The sequence below is a fragment of the Microcaecilia unicolor genome, chromosome 1, assembly GCF_901765095.1.
Source record: "Microcaecilia unicolor chromosome 1, aMicUni1.1, whole genome shotgun sequence".
Classification (NCBI taxonomy): Eukaryota; Metazoa; Chordata; class Amphibia; order Gymnophiona; family Siphonopidae; genus Microcaecilia; species Microcaecilia unicolor.
This window is the reverse complement of record NC_044031.1, coordinates 303,491,183-303,514,025: the sequence shown is the minus strand read 5'-3', so window position 1 is coordinate 303,514,025 and position 22,843 is coordinate 303,491,183. Positions and strand designations below refer to the sequence as shown.

General features: G+C 49.0%; 1 protein-coding gene across 2 annotated transcripts in view; it reads left to right on the top strand.

The window, feature by feature from the left end:
- Positions 1-22,843, top strand: part of SREBF2 (sterol regulatory element binding transcription factor 2) — a 169,734-nt gene that overhangs the window by 137,410 nt on the left and 9,481 nt on the right. For both annotated transcript variants that reach the window (XM_030207728.1, XM_030207720.1), the window contains exons 13-17: positions 373-484; positions 10,513-10,622; positions 12,674-12,806; positions 14,591-14,759; positions 15,271-15,441. In XM_030207728.1, the coding sequence (XP_030063588.1) occupies positions 373-484; positions 10,513-10,622; positions 12,674-12,806; positions 14,591-14,759; positions 15,271-15,441 (695 nt within the window). The remainder of the gene's footprint in view (positions 1-372; positions 485-10,512; positions 10,623-12,673; positions 12,807-14,590; positions 14,760-15,270; positions 15,442-22,843) is intronic.

Sequence of the window (22,843 nt, the reverse complement as noted above, 5' to 3'; positions counted from 1 at the left end):
CAACTCGAGCAAAATGGAAAACACATAGTCCATTGCTTTGTCAGTCGAAATACTGACTATCCAAGGCTGCACGGGGCCTTTTATGGGGTGAAGCACACAGGACCTCTCTTTCTCCATCTGCTGCTCAGTGGGCAAAACTCACAAGTTCTTGACTGGACTGGTAAGACTAAAGGAAAGAAAATTATCAGGTAAGATCTAATTTCTCATTTTATAGTCACCAGTTCATTTTGTGTTCACTTATTTGTTACAGATTCAAGGCTGCTCCAAGCATATTTTTCTGTATTTGAGGTGCAACAGTTTGTGTTCAGAAAGTGCATATTCTAATATCTGCATATAGATTCACAGTAGGTCTGTTTTTCCTATTTCCAACAGCGGATCCTATTGTACAGGTTCACCGGGCTTTCTGTGAAACCCTACTGGAAAGAGCCATATATTCTCTAGTAAAGCCAGAAGTCAGTAAAACAGCACCAGAGGATGATGCTTGGTATGTCTTTTTCTGTCTCCACCCCCCCCCCCCCCCCCCCCCACCACCACATACCCATCTCTCTCAGAGATTTTTCTTCATGTTATCTTTTTTTTTTTTAATGTTTGAATATTTTTATTAAGCATCATTACGATACAACAATGTAAACGTATTCATTTTTCCCCCAAGTTTCCCCCCCCTCCCCTCCCTCCTCTCCCTCCCAGCTCTATTTCAACTGTCCTTATTGGGTTAATCGCTGAAATCGAGACCACAGTTCAGAAGATGGGTTGTACCTTCCCATTCTTTTGTCCGTTAGTTGCTCCAATTCCCCGACCAGGGAAAGTTTCAGAGTCCAGTCCAGCTCTGAGGGAGCCATCTGTTTCTTCCAGTGCATTGCAATGACACGCTTAGCCGCTGTTAAACAAATCCTCTTAAGGCGTCTTTGCCATTTAGTTCCTCTTCTGTTACCGAGACCCAAAAGACACCAGTGTGGCGTGCATTGAAACGGCTTATTCGTGCTTTCTGAAATTTTTGTCGTTACTGTCTTCCAAAATGGTTGTAAAGTCCGGCACGACCACCAAATATGCAAGAAAGTCCCCTCCTCATCTCCACACCTCCAACACAGTGAGGATGCCGAGGAGAACATAGCATGTAATCGATGCGGGGTATAATACCACCGCGACAATATCTTAAAGGCATTTTCTTTTAACAACACACAATTTGAAGCTTTTTTGACTTCTACTACTATAGCCTTCCACTCATTTACTGTAAACTCCCGTTGCAGATCCTGTTCCCATTTTATCATATAAGCACATTTCTCAAAAGATCTACCTCTAATCAATTTGTACAACATAGATATAACTCTTCTCATTTTCCCCAATGATCCCCACAAATTTTCAAGTTCCTCATATTCTTCCGGGTCCCTCCTCAACCACCCTTGTTGGCTCATATAATGCTTGACTTGTATATAAAAATAAGTATCTCCCGCACCTCCCCCACACTGTTCCCGGATCTCCTCTAAGGGTCTTAACTCCCCATCATCAAGGAGATCCCTGAAACAAGTCAACCCCTCCTCTTCCCACCACCCTGCAACCTGGTGACCCATTCCCACTTGAAAAGCCGTTTCCCAACCTATACCTGCCATTGTGGAAGTTTTCCTCTTTAGCCAGAACCTGGTTCTGAAAGAGGCCCACAAGGTCAACAGATGGTTCACAAATGGGTTTGTTGTCATTTGACCGTATACCCTCGGTTCTATTGAAGCCCATATAACCGACTTCAACTTATAACCCTGCACCATCTCTTGGTCTAAACTAGCCACCACCGATGGAGCCTCCTGACTCCATGCCACTACAAACTTTACCTGTGCAGCCCAAAAGTACCATTCCAAATTGGGCACCCCCCTTCCCCCCAAGTCTACCGACTTCCACATCAATTTCCTATGTATTCTCGGAGCTTTACCCCCCCATATAAATTTCATAATCTCCCCCTGAAGCTTATTTATTTCCCTTTTAGGTACCTTTACAGGCAAAGTTCATGTCTCCAATCTTAGCTTGCAGCACTTCATAACTCATTAGGTCCCCTGTTTCTCCCATTAAATGCTCCACTCTCATGATTCCTAATCTCTCCCACCTGAGAAATGTTAAGTTATCTTGCCCAGGCCTGAAATCCAAATTACCAGTTGATCTGATATCGAAGGGTCCCCCCCTAATCTCTTAGCCAAGAGCTTCCACGCCTCTCAACGGTTGCAACAACGTACAGTATTTTAGGTGAGGCGGAAGCTGAGGTAATTATGAGAGTGGAGCAGGTAATTATGGTATAGCAATGTAATGAAGTCATAGGGGGTATAGTATTCCCTCTCTAGCTCTTTCGGAGTAGACACACTGGTTTGACCTATCCAGTCTCCTAAATGTCACAGTAAGCATGCTTGATTGTACAAGTACAAATCTAGTATCCTGAGCCCTCCTTGCCGCCTCCCCCCTACCATACTAGAAAACTTCAATTTAGGTTTCTTCTTTGCCCAGCAAAAGATACTAAAGGTTCTATATATATTCTTCAGGTCTTTTTGGAGTAAGCGGCGCGGGAGCGTCTGTAGTACATATAGCCAACAAGGGAATATCACCATTTGTATAAGATTCACCCTACCTCGCAGGGACAAAGGGAGACCTTCCCACTTTCCCAGTTGAATCTTCGTATCCTCCAACAGAGTGGTAATGTTGAGATCATATAACTGCTTCAAGTCCATGGTCAACCTAATTCCCAGATATTTAAATGATCCCTCAGCCCAACTCAGTGGAAAGTCCAGACCCAACATCCATTTCACCTCCATCGAGGATGCCAAAGCTTCTGATTTGCTTAAATTTAAATTTAAGCTCAGCCTCGCGTAGTCCCCATATTCCCTCAGGATGTCCATTAATCCTAAGAACGAGTCCCGCGGGTCTGGCAATAATACTAACAAGTCGTCAGCAGAGGCAGCTATCTTAAATTCACTCTGACCCCACTGTATCCCTTTTACTGACAGATTATCCAGGATGTCTCGTATCAAAGGATCCAATGTTAGCACGAATAACAACGGAGACAAAGGGCAACCCTGTCTCGTACCTCGACATATGGGGAATAATGCTGACTCCGCTCCATTTACCAGAATCTTAGCTCGCGGAGAATGATAGAGTGCTTTAACTGCAGGTGTAAACCGTCCTACCAATCCATAGGCCTCCATAGTACTGAACAAAAAGTCCCATCGTACCTTATCAAATGCCTTTTCCGCATCGAAGCTTATTAGCAGTGATGGGGAACCTCTCTGCCTTAGCATCTCTAATGCCCCCAATATCCTCCTCAGGTTTTTGGCTACTACCCTCCCTTCCACGAATCCCACTTGTGACTCGTATCAATTTTGGTACAACTCGTGCAAACCGAGTACCATTATCTTGGCCAACAACTTTGCTTCCACATTTAATAAAGAGATAGGACGATATGACTCTGGTTTCAAGGGAACCTTCCCTGGTTTTGGTAGCACTACAGTCTGCGCCCATGACAAGCCCAGTGCCAACTGTTCTACCTCAACCATTCTATTGAAATACCTGGTTAACGCTGGTGTTACAGCATCTCCCAGTATTTTGTAGAACTCCATTCTGAATCCATCCGGTCCTGGAGCCTTCAACAAGTGGCCCTTCGCTATCCCTAAGGTTACCTCATCCGCCTGTATTGGATGGTTCAACATATCTAAATCTTTCTGAGTTAGCTTGGGCAGTTTGAGATTGTTCAAGTAAAGAGAGCCTGGTAAACCCTGATCTGGGGGGCCATCATATAGGCGGCCATAGAATCTAGCAAAAACCTTACAGATATTAATATCTTTCCTTGTCATCAACAGCAGATGAATCCATTAACTGATGGGTTGTATCCGCCTACCAGCAGGTGGAGATAGAGAACACTGAAAGCACATGGTGTTCCTGGACACCCAGCCCCCTCTGCCTTCAGTATATCTCTTATCTCCCAGCAGGTGTGGACGTCGCTTTCTCAGCTCCTGGATTTCTGCCTGGGGTGGCTCCTGTGCTTTGCCATTCGAGCGGGGGTGTAGGGCTGGTGTTGCCAACTTTAAAGGCATACTTGGTTTTCCCTGTCCCTGCCTTACCCCATTCCCCCCCCCCCCCCCTCCCAGATTCCCTCTGTGGCTGCCTGCCTCCAACTTTCCTCACAGTATAAAAAAAAAAAAAAGAGGCTTGCTTTTAACAGTGCAGCAACTTCTGAGGCTTACTTGGTTTTCCCTGTCCCTGCCTTACCCCATTCCCCCTCCTCCTGGAGTTCCTCTGTGGCTCCCCTGCCTCTAACTTTCCTCACAGTAAAAAAAAAAAAAAAAAAAGAGAGAGGCTTGCTTTCTCAGTGTGGCGATTTCTGAGGCCAGAGCTCCTAGTTCGGTGCAGCTTGACCAAAGGTCGTTTGACTCGGTCTCCTGAGGGTGAGAGTGGTGCCCAGCTCCTCTGGGAAGGTTCCCGCTGACTGCGCTGTGTGCGGGGTAAGTTTTGGCGCGAAGGTGCCATTTTGTTTTCTGTATTTTATGGCTGCTGAAGGGGTTAAGCGCTGCTCCCACTGTGGGAAATGCAGATCAGCAGCAGAGCTTTGCAGCACATGCTGCTTAGATGCTAATGCTGACACGAGCATGGTGGGCGGTGATTCTTCCCGCCAGACGGAGTTGGGAGCAGGCGCCATCTTGGAGGCACCGTGTGACTCTACCCTCGCGGTTGCGGAGGGGTCTGAGTGCAGGGGGGCGCCTCGTTTCGAGGTTTCTAGAGGAGCTATTGCCTCCGCTTCCCCCAATGTGGGGGCGGATGCACAGGGTGAGTATTTCTCCCTTGAATTTGTGCTGCTGATTCATAAGGCTTTTATGTTAAAAAGAGCACTGCCTGAGGCTCATGACGATTTCTTTCGGACTGGGTTGCCTCCAGTTCTTGATAGCCCAGCGTCTGCTGGAGACTGTATTTCTTCCCCCGAGCTTTTGGCTGACGTTAAGCATAGACAAGTGAATACCCCGTCTGAGGGGGACTCGTCATCCTGTTCTCCCCCATGGTCTAGTTTCGGGGAGTCTGAGGGGTCTAGCAGGCCCTCACGGACTGATTATCCAGACGAGGGTGGCTGCTTGCCACAGCAGTTGGATGACCCTAAAGTGGTTCAGATTTTCCACTTCGACGAGGTGCCAGCTCTCATTTCTGATGCCTTACAGGCCCTTTGTATTGAAGATCTTGACGAGGGCGCTGCCTCTTCTATTAATCCTCGGATGGCTAGTACTAAGAAGCCTTCTCGGGCTTTTCCCATGCATGCTTCCATCCAAGAGCTTATTTCAACGCAATGGTCTGACCCTGATGGTCCCTTGAAGGTGCCCAGGGCTATGTGTCACCTTTACCTTTTGAGTGAAAGACAGTTGGCCCTCTTTGGGATGCCTAAAGTGGATGCGTTAGTCACCGCTGTGACTAAAAAGACTACTCTCCCGGTGGAGGGAGGGGTCGCTTTGAAAGATATGCAGGACCAGCGGCTGGAATCCTCGCTGAAGCGGTCCTTTGAAATCTCGGGCCTTTCCTTACAGGCGGCTATTTGCAGTTCCTTTGCAGCCCAGGCCTGCCTTTCCTGGTTGCAGCAGTTGGTTGAGCAGCCCGCCGATGGAGCAGGTTCCCTCGCTGAGGTCGGCCCACGTATGGAGTCTGCCCTGTCTTTTTTGGCTGATGCCCTTTATGATCTGGTCAGAGCTTCGGCTAAGCAGATGTTGGTGGCGGTTGCTGCCTGCCGCTTTCTTTGGCTCCGGCATTGGGCGGCTGACATGGCCTCTAAACAAAGGCTGGTGAGGTTACCCTTTTGGGGCCTTCTTTTATTTGGGGAGGATTTGGAGAAGATTGTTAAGGACCTATGGGACTCTAAGTCCCAACGGTTGCCTGAGGATAGGCCAAGGCCTTCTTCCAAAGTCCTTCTTTTCCCTCCTCTTCCAGGCCACGTTTTCGCGAGGCTCGCAGGTATCGCCTGGGGCGCTCTGCGGGGTTTGGTCAACGTACCCGTTTCCAGCAGAGGAACTCCTTTCGTTCGGACAAACATGCGGCGTCCGGGCAGTGTCCAGGTGTTCAGGGGCGTCCTCCACAATGATGGGGCGCCGGTCCACTCGTTGGTTCCCGCAGTAGGGAGTTGGCTCTCCCTCTTTCTTAAGGAGTGGACCAAGATTACTTCGGATCAGTGGGTTCTGGACCTGATCAGAGAAGGTTACCGACTAGAATTCGCTGCCCCGGTGGGAGATGCGTTTTTGGAATCCCGATGCGGCACTGCCGTCAAGCAGGCGGCGGTAAATGAGACCTTGCAGGTGTTACTGAAGCTCGGAGCAGTGGTTCCGGTTCCTCCCGCTGAACGCGGCTGCGGTCGCTACTCCATCTATTTTGTGTTGCCTCGATAAGGTGGGTGGTTCAGACCTATCCTTTACTTACGCAGCATCAACGAGGCTTAAGGAGTGCGACACTTCCATATGGAAACCTTGCACTCCGTCATTGCGGCGGTACAGCCAGGAGAGTTTCTCACGTCTCTGGACCTCAAGGAAGCGTATTTGCATATTCCCATTTAGCCGCCGCATCAGTGGTTTCTCCGATTTGCGGTACTGAGCCAACATTTCCAGTTTCGTGCCTTGCCTTTCGGCCTGGCAACTGCCCCTCGGATGTTTTCCAAGGTGATGGTAGTGGTGGCTGCCTTTCTCAGGCGAGAGGGTATCAGAGTTCACCCTTATCTCGACGACTGGCTCATCAGAGCGAATTCAGCAGACGAAAGCCGACTTGCCACAGCCAGAGTTGTTACAGTTCTTTAGACTCTGGGCTGGGTAGTCAATATGCCCAAAAGTCACCTGACCCCCTCTCAGTCTCTCGAATATTTGGGGGTCCGGTTCGACACGGCTTTGGGGTTCGTTTTTCTTCCCGACAACAGGCACCTTAAGCTTCAGAATCAGGTCTGCCTGCTCCTGTGGATGCCTCGCCTCGAGCTTGGGACTTTGTTCAGCTTCTGGGATCGACGACGGCCACCATAGAGGTAGTTCCCTGGGCGAGAGCTCACATGAGGCCGCTGCAGCTTGCTCTGCTTCAGCCATGGTCTCCGATTTCCCAGGAATACCAACGCAGACTAAGGTGGCTTTCTGTGGCCCAATGCAGTATGGATTGGTGGCTTTCCAACAGCATGCTGCGGCTGGGGATGCCACTGGTTCTTCCTTTTTGGTGTCTGGTGATAACAGATGCCAGCCTTTCAGGCTGGGGAGCTCATTGCCGGGGACACTATGCTCAGGGTCTGTGGTCCACCGCGGAAGCGGGATGGTCCATCAATTGCTTGGAACTGAGAGCGATATTCCAGGCTCTTCTGGCCTTCCTCAGGATGCTGAAGGATCTTCCTGTCCGAGTTCTGTCGGACAACACGACAGCAGTGGCCTACATCAATCGTCAGGGCGGCACTCAGTGCAGGGTCCTGGCTGCGGAGGCGTCTCAGATCTGCGACTGGGCCGAGCGACACCTAGAGCTGCTGTCCGCGGCTCACATAGCCGGTCAGAGCAACATACAAGCCGATTTCCTCAGCAGACATCAAATCGACCCGGCGGAATGGAAACTGGCAGAAGAAGTTTTTCTTCAGATTTGTGCCAAATGGGGAACTCCAGGCTTGGACTCATGGCGTCAAGCGTAAACGCCAAAGTCCCTCGCTTTTTCAGCAGTAGGAGAGATCCTCGCTTGGCAGGGTTGGATGCCCTGGCTCAACCTTGGCCCTCGGGCCTCCTGTATGTGTTCCCTCCTTGACCCTTGATAGGACGAGTACTACTTCGGATTCGCCTGCACTGAGGATTGGTGATTCTCATCGCCCCGGATTGGCCAAGGCGTCCATGGTACGCGGATCTCTGGCGGATGCTGGTGGACATGCCTCTTTTTTTTTTTTGCTTCGGGTTCCGAACTTGTTAGTTCAGGGTCCGGTGACTGTGGAAGATCCTTGCCGCTTTGGTCTTACAGCCTGGCTCTTGAGAGGACGCAGTTGAGGGACAAGGGCTATTCTAATAAGGTCATTGCCACGCTCTTGCAGGCTCGCACGTGGTCTACCTCTGCCACTTATGCTCGGATCTGGCGCACTTTTGAGACATGGTGTACTCCAAAGTCTATCTCGCCGACTCTGGCGACAGTCTCGCTTTTGCTGGACTTTTTGCAGGACGGGCTACAAAAGGGCCTGGCCTACAATTCCCTTCGAGTTCAAGTGGCAGCGTTGGCCTGCTTCCGGGGGAAAGTCTCCGGCTTGTTCCTTGCTGCGCATCCGGATATTGTCCGATTTCTCAGAGGGGCACTTCGTCTCCATCCTCCTTTGTGGTTGCCCTGTCCGACTTAGAACCTGGGGCTCGTGTTGAAGGCGCTCCAGCGATCTCCATTTGAGCCTCTTAAACGGGCTTCTGAGAAGGATGTTACTCTCAAAACAGTTTTTTTAGTGGCAATGACGTCGGCAAGAAGAGTGTCTGAGCTTCTGGCTCTTTCCTGTCGGGATCCTTTTCTACAGTTCTGGGAATTCGGGGTAACTTCGTACGGTGCCTTCCTTTCTGCCTAAGGTAGTTTTAGCTTTTCACCTGAACCAGCCCATTTTTCTTCCTTCCTTTTGTAAGGAGGAGTTTCCGGACTCCTTTGGGCAGTTGCGCCTTTTGGATATCCGCAGGGCTCTGTGGCAGTATCTGCAGATGTCAAATGAGTTTAGGAATTCTGATCATTTATTTGTTCTGTTGGCTGGTCCCCGACGGGGGTTTCTGGCGTCTAAGGCCACTATAGCCCACTGGCTTAAGGAACTAATTTTTTCTGCTTATCTGTTTTCAGGGCGGTCGTCGCCGCCTGAAGCATTTAAAGCGCACTCTACGAGGGCAATGTCGTCTTCATGGGCTGAAACGGGTGTCTTTTCTCTTCAAGAGATCTGTCGTGCGGCTACCTGGGCTTCTCAGCTCTCTTTTGTGCGGCATTACAGGCTGGATGTGGCATTGGAGCGCAAGTGCTTGCTCGCGGAGTTGTGTGTTCCCACCCTACTTAGGGAGTGCTTTGGTACATTCCATCAGTTAATGGTTTCATCTGCTGTTGATGACAAGGAAGGGAAAATTAGGTTCTTACCTTGATAATTTTCTTTCCTTTAGTCACAGCAGATGAATCCATGATCCCTCCCTGTCTGACTTTAGATTTTGTACAGATGTTGCATATAGACATTGTGCCTCATCAGGGGTACATGAAGACAAGCTATCAGAGTTACTACATGCTGTTTTTTATTGCAGGAGGTTGATAATGTCTTTTCTTTCTTTGGTTATTGCTCCGGTTCAGGGGCGTTTGTTCTCTATGAGGAAAGTTTATGTTATTTTGCCTTTCTTATTCACTCTGCTTTGGAAATTTCATATACTGATTTCAGAGGGGGCTGGGCGTCCAGGAACACCATGTGCTTAGTGTTCTCTATCTCCACCTGCTGGTAAGCGGATACAACCCATCAGTTAATGGATTAGTCTGCTGTGACTAAAGGAAAGAAAATTATCAAGGTAAGAACCTAATTTTCCCTTCTCAGATGGCAAGCCCAGGGTCTGGGATCAGTGACTGCAGTACTGGAAGTGGTGTCATGGGCTCATATGCTTCCTTTAAAGGAGTCTCTTTTCAACTGCTGGTCTCTGTCACAGAAGTACAGCCTTCATCTTTCTTGGATGCTGGTTGCCAGATGGGTTATGTAGTGGTGGTTGTTACCTAGGAATTTGACCATCGGAGCTCCCTTTCTGATAACAAAATGGGAGGCGGTGACAGTGGATGCCAGCAAGTCGGTTTGGGGAGCTCATTACAAGTTCTATCTGGCACAGGGCAAATGGATGGAACAGGAGTCTTGGTGGTCGATAAATCGCTTGGAACTCAGGGCAGTGTGGAATGCCTTGCGCGATGTTGCTCCCTTTCTGGCGGTGGACCTGGTCTGAGTTTTCACAACAGCGGTAGCTTATATCAACAAGCAAGGCCAAGGCCTGCAGCCATTCGATAGCAGTGGAGGTCGCCTTCCTTATGAGTTGGATACTGAAACCCTAAGTCTGCATGGTCCCCTTATCACACAAAGTACGCAGGACTTTGTATTTATTTGCTGGTAGGCGGGAATAACCCACAGGTTCTAGACTGGCTTGGTGGATTAAAGAAAAGAAAATTAGCAGGTAAGACCTAATTTCTCCATATGACAGATATAGCGTAGAATGATTGGGGGGGGGGGGAGGAGGAGGAGGGAGGCAAACTGAGGTGGCAGCAATATTTTTCTTTTTTCCTAATAAAACCTGCTTCCAAGTTATTACTGGAAAGACTATGATTTCCTGTCAAGCTGCCTATTTCCCTTCATTTTCTCTCATCCTCATTGTCATCCATCAGGCAGAGCACTACCACGCTGTTGACTGAGTAAGCAACTCCCTGTGGAAATGTGCTTGACTGTATGCAGATCACTGATTTTATTGAGGAGCTTTTAGAGTCTGATCTCCATAACTAGTAGAGTGTCCTCAACCAATATTGCTGTGTGTTTGCTTTTTTTAGTGAGTTCTCAAGTGCTCAGGAGTACCTTAAATTATTGAAGATGTTTTCTGACTGCGGTGAGACTGTGGCCTCCCCTTTTGCAACCCATTCTTCTTTGAAGTCCCCCATGGGTGAGTAGCTAGGCAGTGTGTGCCCTGTCTCCACAATGCCACACATCTTAGGGTTGATTTTTGATTGGATTTGTTTAATACCCTGCTATGTACAAAAAAATGTCTTTTACAGTAAAAATAAACAATTATCATCTAAAACAAAATTATCACGTTACTCGGACCCTAATAACAAATCGTAACACAATTGTAATTAAAATATTAAACAGTGAGTCCATAGTACTTTTGAAACAACCATGTTTTCAAAGCTTTACAAAAAGTAATATAACTAGATATCTTATGAAATTCATCTGGTAAAGAGTTCCAGAGAAAGGAACCAGCATAGCAAAATACCCTGTTCTTAGTTGTTGTCAATCTGCTGGAGACTGAGAAATTCAGACTGGCCATAAACTTTACAGAGCCCTACATAGGGTGATATCGTCAAACTAGTAGTACATTATGGAGCAGTGACAGTGCAAACTTCCCCACGTGGCCCTATTGGTGATCCTTCCCAGATCTTAGTGTTGAAGGAAAACTGGTCTCCAGGCCTGAGACTGCCCAACAAAGGTGGAAATTGAAGAACCTATCAACTGAGCAGCTTCCCCATAGACAAAATGGGAGGAAGTCTTCAGTACATAGGCCCTGAAAGGTGATGGTGGTTAGTAAGGTGAATTGAGTCCACAAGCTCATTTCACGTAAGCCACTAGGTAGCTTTCGAATGGCACTTTCCTTCTTGTCCCTACAAGACCAGTACAGCAAATGGGTTTTGACTCCCCTACCAGCAGATGGAGACAGAAAAACTTCCAGAGCTGCCCTCTTTCTTGTATTAGGCTGGTGCACACTATGACTATGCTGTACCACCTTCCAGGAAATGACCTAGATAAATTGTTAAAGTTGCCCAAGGTGAACACATCGGTTATGGCAGATACCCATAACATGGCCATCACTCTTGAGGTTGGTAGGGCTTCAAGGATATACAATATTGCAAGGTGGAATCTTCGTTGAAATTGGGCTTTGAAACGGCAGTTGTCTGTGGCAGCCTAAAGGCTAGGGTCTTGCTCCGTCACTTTCAGGATAGCCCGTTGAAGGAAGAGATCATGGAGTTGCTTGCTGTCTGAAAGAGCTTGTCTGGTGTGGCATGAATCATCAGCAAGTGTGCTGCAGGAGTTTGGGGGAGGATTATAGCTTGAACAGCACTTAGCATCTATTCTCCACCCCACCCCCCACATGCTTGGGTCTGATTCCAGCATCTCTTACCCTCAGCTCCTTACCTGCCTGCTGGGTCCTCTAAAGGCTACAGTGGGTCATGGCTGAATGTGACAGGAAAGGCCCCGCCGGCCAGAGAGGCAGCGTTTAGTACTGTCTCAGCCTCAACCTGCTGCAACCTTTGGAGGACCCAGCGGGCAGATAAGGAGCTGAGGGGAAGAGATGCTGGAATTGGACCCAAGCACGGGGGTGGGGGGGGGAGAGATGCTAAGTGCTGTTCAAGCTGTGACCCACCCCCAAACTCTTGTAGCACACTTGCTAACCATTCACGGCACAGTGGTTGAAAATCGCTGTTCTAGAGCTTTGTTAGACAATATTGACTAGGGGGAAGGAAGCAGTTTCAGGAGTTTGTCTGCATCTGTAGAGTGGAGGAGTAGCCTAGTGGTTAGTGCAGTGGACTCTGATCCTGGGGAATTGAGTTCGATTCCACTGCAGCTCCTTGTGCCTCTGGGCAAGTCACTTAACCCTCCATTGCCCCTGGTACAAAATAAGTACCTGAATATATGTAAACCGCTTTGAATGTAGTTGCAAAAACCTCAGAAAGGCGGTATATCAAGTCCCATTTCCCTTTCCCATTTCCCTATCTGCTGGCAGGGAAGCCAAAACCCACTTGTCTGGACTGATCTGGTAAGACTCAAGGAAGGCAAATTAGTAGGTAAGTTGAATTTTCACAAACTTTGAATGGAGCTGTCCTATCCCCTTTCCCTTGTGATGTTTGTTAGAGAACCGGCATATGTTTGGCCTTACAAAGGAACATAAATCTTTCCTCCCAGTGGTGTGTCTGAATGAATTTTTTATTGCCCTCTCAGGCTCTGACATTGTCTCTCGTTGGTGGACATCTGTATGTTCTCTGGCAATAAGTTGGCTTCAAGGAGATGATGCAGCTGTTCGGTCACAGTTCAATGAAGTGGAGAGGATACCCAAACCCCTGGAGATGACAGAGTGAGCACTTTTCAGCCTCTTCTCCCTTCAGTGATGTCTCTCATTTTCTGTCTAACATCAATCTTTTATGTATGTTTAAGCATGTATTATCATAATTGCACAACAGAACTTGGCACATATTTAAGCAGATACAAAACAGGCTTAGTTTGTAAGCACTGGAGCACTTTGACAGCTAATGCAGATAAACGTCTTTGGAAAGTTTGACATTTTAACTGCCTTTCTTTAAAATCTTATTACACCTTAAGAAAAAATGAGTGCTTCTGCGTACATGAAAAATTAGAATGCCAAATAAACTGCCCTTTTGCAATTACTAGCATTCAATTTGTTACATGTCAAAGTAAAAGTTGGATAAGAACAACTAGTTTTTCAGGCTTAAAACTTTAAAATATCGGTATTTACCAAATAGAAATGCTAAAAGTAGAACATCTATAAAAGACCTCTCAGTTTGAGTCAACTAGCTTTGTCAGTAGTTCTTTATAAAAGACTAGCCGTTGAGCCCGTAAAAACGGGCTGGTATAGAGGTTTTCCTCCCCCCGCGGTCACCACCGCTCCCCTCCCCCCCCGCGAAGTCGCCACCGCTCCCCCCCCCTCGAAGTTGTCGCCGCCGCCACCCCTCCACCTGGTCCGGGCCCTCTCTTCACTTCTGAACTTACAGATCCATTCGCCGAACGCAGCAACACACATCAGCTGAGCTGCCCCTTCCTTCTCTGCCTGTGTGTGTCCCGCCCTCGCTGACGTTACGTCACAGGAGGGCGGGGCCACAGGCAAAGAAGGAAGGGCTCACTGCAGCTCAGCTGATGTGCGTTGCTGTGTTCGGCGAATGGATCTGTAAGTTCAGAAGGGAAGAGAGGGCCCGGGCCGGGTGGAGGGGTGGCGGCGGCGACTCCGAGTGGGGGGGGGGGGAGCGGTAGCAACGTCGGCGGCGCAGTTTCCCTCTCTGTCCCGCCCCCCCCCCCCCCGTCATCACGTATTGACGCGGGGGCGGGACAGAGAGGGAAGTCTCTACTGCGCATTTGCAGTGAGTACGGTCACTCGCCGTTTATATATATTGATGAGAAGTTTAGTGGGTGTACTGATAGCTTTAACATTTAATGAGTGTCTATCACACAGTTCGAAATGTATCAATGTATGCTGGTATCCGGGTATTTAAATCTACTGATGTTATTTAAGGATTTTGCCCAACAAAGGGACTGCTAAACACTAATGTTACCAACAGCCCACCCCCACCCCGTTTGGCATCTCTGTAGCCATTGTGGCTGGAGGAGCCTATTACAAGAGGTGCAGTCAGGGACGTTGTCTTTTGGCAGGTAACACCACAGAAGCAGCAACAACTATTATTTTTCTTTTTTTCCTGGATCTGAGTACAACACCTTACCTGGTGCAACACATCCAGGACCACTGGCCCCTGCCCTATGGGGGACTGGAATCCAGGATCTTCATACTGTAGCACACAGTTCTAAAGGCCAGGATTTCTATTCTCTTCTTGTACAGTAGTATAAACGCAGTTGGTCAGATCTGAATAGTTGAGGAGGAGTTAACTGAATAAAACCAATTATATGTTTTAGCTAGTTTACCCAGTAAAGTACTGCAGCAACCTGGTGATTGAAAGCAGGGCACAGCTTTCTTTGCACCAATTTCTGGGCTGCTTTCATTTCAGACACAAAATGGTGCTGTAAGGGTGATAAGATTGAGGCTTGGAGAGTTGCAGCTGGCTTGGAGAGAAGGAAGAAAAATATTTTTTTTTAGTCACTTTTCTGTTTTTGCTCCTTTTTTTCCTATTTTAGGAACCCCCTGGTGAAAGCTGTCTTCCATGTGTGCAAGGCAGTGCAGACGTCTCTGCTGGGGAAAATGGATGGGCAGCAAGGTTCGTTCTATCATTGTGAGAGAGCCAGTGGGCACCTTTGGAGCAGCCTGAATATGAGCAGTGGTCTCTCAAGCGCCAATCTCAATAAGGTAATGGCTATAGGGGATCAGTCGAGAAATCACACGAGTTAGGCGTGGTGAGTGCCAGTGTCTAAGAAGGATCTGCTGGTGCCATCAGATGTGAGGCTTTCAGACTTGCCTTCATACTTAGTGTGACTCATGGAAGGGACTTCATGAACTGCTCCATAACAGAATGTCTGTATATAGCGTGTAATGGAGTGTGGGGTCTAAGTGCAGGGATGAACAAGAGAATTGGGCAATCCAAGATAGCCTTCAGAGAAAAACAGCTTTCAATCCTGCAGGTGCTGGTGACCTTCTGTTGTCTGGTTTATTCCATATCTGGGTGTCTGCTGTAGTGCATTGTAGTTGCATTGCATGTCACTGCAGACCCTGTGCAATGTTTCTTCAGTGCATTATAGAAGCATCTCATGGTCTACGTTGTAGATTTGGAAGATACGGGGCTGCTTCTAAGGACTTCCACCTTTTTGCTTCCTTATCCACAGCCCTTAAATGTTGATCCAGGTGTGTGGTTTCTGTGCAGGTAGTCCAGCTGTTGGTCTGCGACTTGCTGCTCTCTCTCCGTACCGTATTGTGGCAGAAGCAGGCTGTTGGTGACACATATCATGCTTCGCCAGCAGAATTGTCAGGATTCCAAAGGGACCTCAGCAGTCTACGCAAGTTAGCACACAGCTTCAAACCAGCCTGTTGCAAGGTGAGAATCTGAGAATGTGCATGTCACTAGGACATGTCCAGTCCTTTGCATGTATACAAAGACAGAAATTTGAGAGACTGGAGACATGAGGCAAGCTGCAGTCTTTCTTCCTCAGACTTTCTCTTCTTTTTTTCATTTTATTGCCTTTTCTTTCTGTTAACTGCCTTGTTGTAATTCCCTGTCTTCTTTCTGCTGCTCTAGTCTATCTTCCCTTGTTACTTTTCAGTGAAAACCTGTGTTTTTCCTTTACCGTAGAAGCCAATCCAACTTCACTTACTCGTATCACTTGTTTGTATTCTCTTATGTGGGTAGGCACTCAGGTGCATGTCGATATGAATGTGCTAGGACATGTATGTGTATGTGTCTGCCTATGCAGTTTTATCTGAATGTTCTTTTCCTCATGTATGCACATAGCTGTGTGGGAATTGCTTCCATATGTATTGATTGCATTTCTGTATATGGAGATAATTTTTTTAAAGGGTTTTCTGCATGGAAGAGGCCTTTTATAAAATCACATGAGTTACATGATAGAATAGACACTGAGAATATTTATGCCTACTTCTACAAGATCTGAGTGGAGGTGTTCTGGGAGAGGAGTTGGTGTATAGTCATGGGCGTAGACTGGGGGGGGCGAGGGGGGGCAATGCCCCCCCCCCAAACGACGATGACGTGAGACTGGCGCCAGTAGTTTAAAAAAAAATAAAAGCAGGCACGCGCTCGTCTCCGTCCCGCCTTCCTCTGATGTCATTTCCTTTCGGGCGGGACGCAGACAGAGAGGGCAGGGAAGCGAAGCGGACGGAGACGAGCATGCCCATCTACCCCCTCTCTTCCTCCCTCCGGCGCAGGCAGCAAGCATGCTTCTTCAGGTTTTCTGTGTTCCTGGCAGCGGTAGCGACGTACACGCTGCCTTCGGCTCTGCCCCGAAGCCTTCTCTTCAAGTTCCTGTTCCCGCATAGGTGGGAACAGGAACTTGAAGAGAAGGCTTCCGGGCCAGACTGAAGGCAGCGTGTATATGTCGCTACCGCTGCCAGGAGCACAGAAAGGTTGAAGAAGACTGTTGCCTGCGCTGGAGGGAGGGAGGAAGAGAGAGGCATACTTGGTTTTCCCTGTCCCTACCTTACCCCATTCCCCCTCCACCTGGAGTTCCTCTGTGGCTGCCAGCCTCTAACTTTCCTCACAGTAAAAAAAAAATCTGAGGCTTTCTCCAGAGCTCCTGGTTCAGTGCAGCTTGACCGAAGCTCGTTTGACTCGGTCTCCTGAGGTGAGAGTAGTGCCCAGCTCCTCCGGGGAGGTTCCCGCTGACTGCGCTCTGTGCGGGGTAAGTTTTGGCGTGAAGGCGCCATTTTGTTTTCTGTATTTGATAGCTGCTGAAGGGGTTAAGCGCTGCTCCCACTCTGGGAAAAGCAGATCAGCAGCTGGGCTTTGCAGCACATGCTGCCTAGATGCTAATGCTGGCACGAGCATGGTGGGCGGTGATTCTTCCTGCCCGACGGAGTTGGGAGCGGGCGCCATCTTGGAGGCGCCGCGTGACTCAACTTTGTGGTTGCGGAGGGGTCTGAGTGCAGGGGGACGCCTCGTTTCGAGGTTTCTAGAGGAGCTATTGCCTCCACTTCCCCCAATGTGTGGGAGTGGATGCACAGGGTGAGTTTTTCCTCACCTGAATTTGTGCTGCTGATGCATAAGGCTTTTATGTTAAAAAGAGCACTTCCTGAGGCTCCTGGCAATTCCTTTCGGACTGGGTTGCCTCCAGTTCTTGATAGCCCAGCGTCTGCTGGAGACTTTATTTCTTCCCCTGAACTTTTGGCTGACGTTAAGCGTAGCCAAGTGAATACCCCATCTGAGGGGGACTCTTCACTCTGTTCTCCCCCATGGTCTAGTTTCGGGGAGTCTGAGGGGTCTGGCAGGCCCTCACAGACTGATGATCCAGACGAGGGTGGCTGCTTGCCACAGCAGTTGGATGACCCTAAAGTGGTTCAGATTTTCCACTTCGACGAGGTGCCAGCTCTCATTTCTGATGCCTTACAGGCCCTTTGTATTGAAGATCTTGACGAGGGCGCTGCCTCTTCTATTAATCCTCGGATGGCTAGTACTAAGAAGCCTTCTCGGGCTTTTCCCATGCATGCTTCCATCCAAGAGCTTATTTCAGCTCTATGGTCTGACCCCGATGGTCCCTTGAAGATGGCCAGTGCTATGTGTCACCTTTACCCTTTGGGTGAAAGTCAGTTGGCCCTCTTTGGGATGCCTAAAGTGGATGCGTTAGTCACATCTGTGACTAAAAAGACTACTTTCCTGGAGGAGGGAGAGGTCGCTTTGAAAGATATGCAGGACCAGCGGCTGGAATCCGCGCTGGAGCGGTCCTTTGAAATCTCGGGCATTTCCGTACGGGCGGCTATTTGTAGTTCCTATGCAGCCCAGGCCTGCCTTTCCGGGTTGCAGCAGGCAGTTGAGCAGCCCGCCAATGGAGCAGGTTCCCTTGCTGTGGTCAGCCCGCGCATGGATTCTGCCCTGTCTTTTTTGGCTGATGCCCTTTATGATCTGGTCAGAGCTTCAGCTAAGCAGATGTCGGTGGCGGTTGCTGCCAGCCGCCTTCTTTGGCTCTGGCATTGGGAAACTGACATGGCCTCTAAATAAAGACTGGTGAGGTTACCCTTTCGGGGCCTTATTTTATTTGGGGAGGATTTGGAGAAGATTGTTAAGGACCTAGGGGACTGTAAGTCTCAACGGTTGCCTGAGGATAGTCCGAGGCCTTCTTCCAAAAGTCCTTCTTTTCCCTTCTCTTCCAGGCCACGTTTTCACGAAGTTCGCAGGTATCGCCCGGGGTGCTCTGCGTGGTTTGGTTAACGTACCCGTTTCCAGCAGAGGAACTCCTTTCGTTCGGACAAACGTGCTGCGGCGTCCAGGCAACGTCCAGGAGTTCTGGGGCGCCGGTCCACTCGTCAGTTCCCGCAGTAGGAGGTTGTCTCTCCCTCTTTCTCGAGGAGAGAACCAAGATTACTTCGGATTAGTGGGTCCTGGACCTGATCAGAGAAGGTTACCGACTAGAATTTGCTGCCCCGGTGGGAGATGCGTTTTTGGAGTCCCGATGTGGCGGTAAACGAGACCTTGCGGGTGTTGTTGAAGCTCAGAGTGGTGGTTCCGGTTCCTCCCGCCGAACGCGGCTACGGTCGGTACTCCATCTATTTTTTGGTGCCTCGAAAAGGCGGTCGTGCAGACCTATCCTCGACTTACACAGAGTCAACGAGGCCTTAGGTGTGCGACACTTCCGCATGGAAACCCTGCGCTCCGTCTTTGCGGCAGTACAGCCAGGAGAGTTTCTCATATCTCTGGACCTCAAGGAAGCGTATTTGCATATTCCTATCTGGCCGCCGCATCAGCGGTTTCTCCGGTTTGCGGTATTGTGCCAATATTTCCAGTTTCGCGCCTTGCCTTTCAGCCTGGCAACTGCCCCTGGACTTTTTCCAAGGTGATGGTAGTGGTGGCTGCCTTTCTCAGGCGAGAGGGTATCAGAGTTCGCCCTTATCTCGACAACTGGCTCATCAGAGCAGATTTGGCAGACGAAAGCCGACTTGCCATAGCCAGAGTTGTTACAGTTCTTCTGGCTCTGGGCTGGGTAGTCAATGTGCCCAAAAGTCACCTGGCCTCCTCTCATCTCTCGAGTATTTGGGGGTCCGGTTTGACACGGCTTCGGGGTTCGTTTTTCTTCCCGACAGCAGGCGTCTCAAGCTCCGGCGGATGCCTCACCCTCGAGCTTGGAACTTTGTTCAGCTCCTGGGATTGATGATGGCCACCATAGAGGTGGTTCCCTGGGCGAGAGCTCACATGAGGCCGCTGCAGCTTGCTGTGCTTCAGCCATGGTCTCCGATTTCCCAGGAATACCAACGCAGACTAAGGTGGCTTTCTGCGGCCCAGCACAGTATGGATTGGTGGCTTTCCGACAGCTTCCTGCAGCAGGGGATGCCACTGGCTCTTCCTTTTTGGTGTCTGATGATAATGGATGCCGGCCTTTCGGGCTGGGGAGCTCATTGCCGGGGACGCTATGCTCAGGGTCTGTGGTCCACCACGGAAGCGGGATGGTCCATCCATCGCTTGGAACTGAGAGTGATATTCCAGGCTCTTCTGGCATTCCTCAGGACACTGAAGGGTCTTCCTGTCCGAGGTGTCTCAGATCTGCGACTGGGCCAAGCGCCACCTGGAGCTGCTGTCCGTGGCTCACATAGCCGGTCAGAGCAACGTACAAGCCAATTTCCTCTTCAGACATCAAATTGATCCGACGGATTGTGAACTGGCAGAAGAAGTTTTCCTTCAGATTTGTGCCAAATGGGAGACTCCAGGCTTGGACCTCATGGCATGAAGCGTAAACGCCAAAGTCCCTCGCTTTTTCAGCAGTAGGAGAGATCCTCATTCGGCAGGGTTGGATGCCCTGGCTCAACCTTGGCCCTCGGGCCTCCTGTTTGTTTTCCCTCCTTGGCCCTTGATAGAGCTAGTACTACTTCGGATTCACCTGCACCGAGGATTGGTGATTCTCATCGCCCCGGATTGGCCAAGGCAGATGCTGGTGGACGTGTCGCTTCCTTTGCCTTGGGTTCCGAACTTGTTAGTTCAGGGTCCAGTAACTATGGAAGATCCTTGCCGCTTTGGTCTTACGGCCTGGCTCTTGAGAGGGCGCAATTGAGGGACAAGGGTTATTCTAATAAGGTTATTGCCACGCTCTTGCAGGCTTGCACACGGTCTACCTCTGTGACTTATGCTCGGATCTTGCGCATTTTTGAGGCGTGGTGTACTCCAAAGTTTATCTTGCCTACTCTGGCGACAGTCTCGCTTTTGCTGGACGTTTTGCAGGAAGGGCTCCAAAAGGGCCTGGCCTACAATTCCCTTCGAGTTCAAGTGGCAGTGTTGGCCTGCTTCCGGGGGAAAGTCTCCGGCTTGTTCCTTGCTGCGCATCCGGATATTTTCCGATTTCTCAGAGGGGCACTTTGTCTCCATCCTCCTTTGTGGTCACCCTGTCCGGCTTTGAACCTGGGGCTCGTGTTGAAGGCGCTCCAGCGATCTCCGTTTGAGCCTCTTAAACGGGTTTCTGAGAAGGATGTGACTCTCAAGACAGTTTTTTTTTTTTTTTTTTAGTAGCAATCACGTCGGCAAGAAGAGTGTCTGAGATTCAGGCTCTGTGGTTTCAGCTTTTCACCTGAACCAGCCCATTTTTCTTCCTTCCTTTTGTAAGGAGGCATTTCCGGACTCCTTTGGGCAATTGCACCTTTTGGATGTCCGCTGGGCTCTGTGGCAGTATCTGCAGATGTCAAATGAGTTTAGGAATTCTGATCATTTATTTTTTCTGTTGGCAGATCCCTGACGGGGGTTTCCGGCATCGAAGGCCACTATAGCCCGCTGGCTTAAGGAACTCATTTTTTCTGCTTTCAGGGTGGTCACCCCCTGAAGCGTTTAAAGCGCACTCTACAAGGGCAATGTGCTCTTCGTGGGCTGAAACGGGTGTCTTTTCTCTTCAAGAGATCTGTCGTGCAACTACCTGGGCTTCTCAGCTCTCATTTGTGCGGCATTACAGGCTGGATGTGGCAGCGCAGCAGGATGCGCATTTTGGAGCACAAGTGCTTGCTCGCGGAGTTGCGTGTTCCCACCCTACTTAGGGAGTGCTTTGGTACATCCCATCAGTTAATGGATTCATCTGCTGTTGATGACAAGGAAGGGAAAATTAGGTTCTTACCTTGATAATTTTCTTTCCTTTAGTCACAGCAGATGAATCCATGATCCCTCCCTGTCTGACTTTAGTTTTTGTACAGATGTTGCATACAGACATTGTGCCTCATTAGGGGTACTTGAAGACAAGCTATCAGAGTTACTACATACTATTTTTATTGCAGGAGGTTGATAATGTCCCTCCTTTGTTTGGTTATTGCTCCGGTTCAGGGGCGTTTGTTCTCTGTGTGGAAAGTTTGTTATTTTGCCTTTCTTAGTCACTCTGCTTTGGAAATTTCATATATTGAAGGCAGAGGGGGGCTGGGCGTCAGAACACCATGTGCTTTCAGTGTTCTCTATCTCCACCTGCTGGTAGGCAGATACAACCCATCAGTTAATGGATTCATCTGCTGTGACTAAAGGAAAGAAAATTATCAAGGTAAGAACCTAATTTTCCCTTTTTTTATGCACATCTCTTTTGTTTAAACATAACGTAGTGGGCTATAAGCCCCTAATGCAGTCCATTGGCTTTCTTATATTCTGTTCTAGTGGCCTTTACCAGGAGAATGGTGAAATAGGGATGAGATGGGGACAAAGAGGTAATTCTGGAAAAGGGGGGAAATGGGAACACAGCAATGTTAGAAAAAGGGAGAGATGGGGACCCCAGGAGGGCAGATGCTAGAAAAGGGGGAGATGAGGAGACCAGGAAGGCTTGGGCTGAAAAAGGGGGGAGATGGGGAAACAGGACAGATGCTGAACTTAGGGGTGATGCTGGACAAGACAAATAGTGGTGCAGAGGAAAGAAGGATGGTGCACTTGGAGACAGAAGAAATGTCAGATGGGCAAGAAACCTTGTAAAGGCAGAAGAAACAGAAAAGAGACAGTGGGAGCTTTATACATAGCTATTTGATAGTGGGGACATACAGTGGGGGAAATAAGTATTTGATCCCTTGCTGATTTTGTAAGTTTGCCCACTGACAAAGACATGAGCAGCCCATAATTGAAGGGTAGGTTATTGGTAACAGTGAGAGATAGCACATCACAAATTAAATCCGGAAAATCACATTGTGCAAAATATATGAATTTATTTGCATTCTGCAGAGGGAAATAAGTATTTGATCCCCCACCAACCAGTAAGAGATCTGGCCCCTACAGACCAGGTAGATGCTCCAAATCAACTCGTTACCTGCATGACAGACAGCTGTCGGCAATGGTCACCTGTATGAAAGACACCTGTCCACAGACTCAGTGAATCAGTCAGACTCTAACCTCTACAAAATGGCCAAGAGCAAGGAGCTGTCTAAGGATGTCAGGGACAAGATCATACACCTGCACAAGGCTGGAATGGGCTACAAAACCATCAGTAAGACGCTGGGCGAGAAGGAGACAACTGTTGGTGCCATAGTAAGAAAATGGAAGAAGTACAAAATGACTGTCAATCGACAAAGATCTGGGGCTCCACGCAAAATCTCACCTCGTGGGGTATCCTTGATCATGAGGAAGGTTAGAAATCAGCCTACAACTACAAGGGGGGAACTTGTCAATGATCTCAAGGCAGCTGGGACCACTGTCACCACGAAAACCATTGGTAACACATTACGACATAACGGATTGCAATCCTGCAGTGCCCGCAAGGTCCCCCTGCTCCGGAAGGCACATGTGACGGCCCATCTGAAGTTTGCCAGTGAACACCTGGATGATGCCGAGAGTGATT